The following is a 3,320-nucleotide window of genomic DNA, read 5'->3' on the forward strand; positions in this document are numbered from 1 at the left end:
CACCTCCTCAGTGAGGTCTTCCCAGATTGCTCCATTTACACTGCTGGCTCTTGAGCCTGACTCTCCCCATCCCATCACTCCTGTTTCTCTGCTTTATTTTTCCCCATAGGACTTCCTGCCATTCAACCAGTCACACCAATCTAGGATTTTTTTTTTTTTTTTTTTTTTCCCCGAACAGGATCTTGCTCTGTCACCCAGGCTGGAGTGCAGTGGCATCATCACAGCTGCAATCTCAAACTCCTGGGCTCAAGTGATCCTCCCATCTCAGCCTCCCGAGTAGCTGGGACCATAGGCGCACGCTACCATACCCAGCTAATTTTTAACACTTTTGTAGAGAGGAGAGGCTCTCGCTGTGCTGCCCAGGCTGGTCTTTAACTCCTGGGCTCAAGTGATCCGCCCGCCTTGCCCTTCCCAAGTGTTGGGATTGTAGGTGTGAGCCACTGCGCCCAGCCTGGGCTGCCTCCACATCTGGACAGTCAGTCCCACAGCACGGGGAGTGCCGTTTTGTCGCCACTGTGTCCCCAGTGCCTTGAAAAGCACTTGGTCCACAGGAGGGGCTCACCAAGTAGTTGTGGGGTACACGAATGAATGAGTGAATGAATGAGTGAATGAATGAAGTGGTTGAGAATGTCTCCACACCTACGGCCTCCCAGACATTGACTGTTCTGAACCTTCAGAACCCAAATGCACCTTCTTGCGGTCTGCCCTGGGTTTCCTCGTGAGGGGGACGTTGCGCTGCTGGGAGGACCACCCCCCTCCATGCCCCGTGGGCCTCACCTGCCAGCTCCCGCTGCTTGGGGCTCACTTTGCCCGCCGCCAGGATCATGGGCACGCTGCCGAAGTAGCCGTTGCTGATGCCCATAAGCAGCGAGAAGATGCAGGGCCAGGCGGGGTGGCGCAGGGTGGGCATGCCGCTGGGGTAGACGCACAGGATGAAGAGAGGGATGAAGACTATGCGCAGGCAGGAGCAGGCCAGCAGGTGGGTGCCCCGCCAGTCCACGGGCAGAGCTGCCAGGATCTGCAGAGAGCCAGGCATGTGGGCGCCCTGTCCCGGCCACCCCCACTCCCCTCACAACCCCCCCAGCCTCCAGCCACGTCCCCATCCCCAAACACTCCTGGGTCTGTCCAGCTCGGCCTGCACCCCTGCCCTTCTCTGAATCACCCCTCTAAAATACCCCAAATCCCACTTAAAATTTTTTCTCTTAGAGTCAGGGTATCAGTCTATCCCCCAAGCTGGAGTGCAGTCGCACGATTGTGGCTCACTGCAGGCTCAAACTCCTGGGCTCAAGCAATGCTCCCACCTCAGCCTCCAGAGTAGCTGGGACTACAGGCACATGCCACCATGGCTGGCTAAGTGTTTTGCTTGCTTGCTTGTTTTCTGAGACAGAGTCTCATGCTGTCGCCCAGGCTGGAGTGCAGTGGCATGATATCGGCTCACTGTACCCTCCGCCTCCTGGGTTTAAGCGATTCTCCTGCCTCAGCTTCCCAAGTAGCTGGGATTACAGGCACACACCACCATGCCCAGTTAATTTTTGTATTTTCAGTAGACACGCGGTTTCACCATGTTGGCCAGGCTGGTCTGGAACTCCTGGCCTCAAGTAATCTACCCATCTCTGGCCTCCCAAAGTGCTGGGATTACAGGCATGAGCCACTGCACCTAGCCATTTCTTTGAGCCATTTCTGAGGGTCCCTGCCCTCTCTGGATCCCCTCTGGGGCATCCTCCTGTGCTCATCCCTGGAGGACCTGTGACTGTGAGGCGAGAGGGTGAGTGCCACACCTGTCCTCCGAGATGCAGCTGATACTCCGGAGTGCCCCAGTGGGATCAGGCCGAGGCCACCCTCCACAGAACACTGTCTGGCATGGTGCCACTGCATGGCTCTTGCCCTTTCCACCTGGGATCCACATGCATCCTTCACTCAGAACCCTTCCCGGATGGACCAAGGCCTCCCCATCACCTCCACCCCATGGCGTCCCCCGACACTGGGCAGGGCGGGCAGCCCACCTTGCCCACGAAGTCTGACAGGTTGAACACAGCCATGATGAGGATGGGCAGCCACTCGCCCAGGATGCAGTGGCGGATCTCAGACTCGAGGCCAGGGAACAGGCACAGCGTGATGAAGTAGGTCACAGCGATGGAGAGCATGTCGGCCCAGATCACCCGTGCCACCACGTAGCGGTGCAGCAACAGGGCTGGGGGCGGGCGGGGGTCAGAGGCAGTGCCCACAGGGACCCCTGCCTGCCTCCCACCCCCCCCGCCTGGGTACCAGCGCCAGGGCTGCAGAGGGACCCCCCGCACTCACCTCTGAAGGTGGGCCAGCTGCGCTGGACCCTTGGCTGCGGCACATCAAAGCGCATGTAGGCCCCGCCGCTGCCGGTCACCTCATGGGCTGGGCTGTCCTTTGGGGACCCGCTGGGGGCCGGGGCCGGGGCTGGGTGCTCCTGGAGGGAGGACAGAGTGGGATGGGGTTTGAGTGGAGGACAGGACAGGAGAGGAATCCAGGCCCAATCAGAAGAGCTGCACTGGGGCTGGCGCTGACATTCAGGTGGTGCCTACTGTGTGCAGACACCCCTCTCCCACTTTATCAAGGTCTCTCACTTCACATTTCTGTTTCAGAGAGAGGGTCTTGCTCTGCTGCCCAGGCTGGAGTGCAGTGGTGCAGTCACAGCTCACTGCAGCCTCAACTTCCTGGGCTCAGGCAATCCTCCCACCTCAGCCTCCCAAGTAGCGGGGACTACAGCCATGCGCCATCACCCAGGCCAGTTTTTTTGCTGTTTTCTTTTTTGTAGAGACAGGGTCTTGCTATGTTGCCCAGGCTGATCTCAAACTCTTGGGCTCAAGCGATCCTCCCACCTTAGCCTCCTCTATAGCTGGGATTGCAGGTGTTAGCCATCGGGCCTGGCTCTCACACTTCTGATGCTGCAAATTCCACCTCACCACTCCCATGAACCCTCTACCAGCTTCCGACCAAACCAACCAGAGCATCTTGTCCCCCATGACCCCTTTACTCCTCCTCCAAACACACGGAGCTCCTCCCAGCCTCTGAGCCACTGCACACACTTTTCCCTCCACCCCAACACCTTTCCTGTGGGTCAGGTCTTAGCCCAAAAGTCCCTCGGGGAACGTCCCTGGCCATGAGAGGGATGCACCCCTGCCCCGGCTTGTCCCTTTCCATCCTGGGTCCCTCTCTGGGTGTGGGTGCTCCCCTGGGGATGGTGTTTCTGGCTCACTTCAGTGTCCCTAGCCAAGGGCCCAGGTGACTCACTGGATCAAGGCCTGAATGACCATTCTGGTTCTGGACCCTCAGGAACGAGGAACAAC

At 58.9% G+C, this 3,320-nt stretch overlaps 1 protein-coding gene across 1 annotated transcript in view; it reads right to left on the reverse strand.

Annotated features, from left to right (window-relative positions):
• The window catches only part of SLC29A4 (solute carrier family 29 (equilibrative nucleoside transporter), member 4), a 42,868-nt gene that overhangs the window by 10,346 nt on the left and 29,202 nt on the right, over window positions 1-3,320 (reverse strand). The window contains exons 8-10 of the mRNA XM_011996253.1: window positions 2,302-2,440; window positions 2,004-2,191; window positions 778-1,018 (exon numbers count right to left, since the gene is read on the reverse strand). Of these exons, the coding sequence (XP_011851643.1) occupies window positions 778-1,018; window positions 2,004-2,191; window positions 2,302-2,440 (568 nt within the window). The remainder of the gene's footprint in view (window positions 1-777; window positions 1,019-2,003; window positions 2,192-2,301; window positions 2,441-3,320) is intronic.

The sequence above is a fragment of the Mandrillus leucophaeus genome, unplaced genomic scaffold, assembly GCF_000951045.1.
Source record: "Mandrillus leucophaeus isolate KB7577 unplaced genomic scaffold, Mleu.le_1.0 Scaffold506, whole genome shotgun sequence".
NCBI lineage: Eukaryota > Metazoa > Chordata > Mammalia > Primates > Cercopithecidae > Mandrillus > Mandrillus leucophaeus.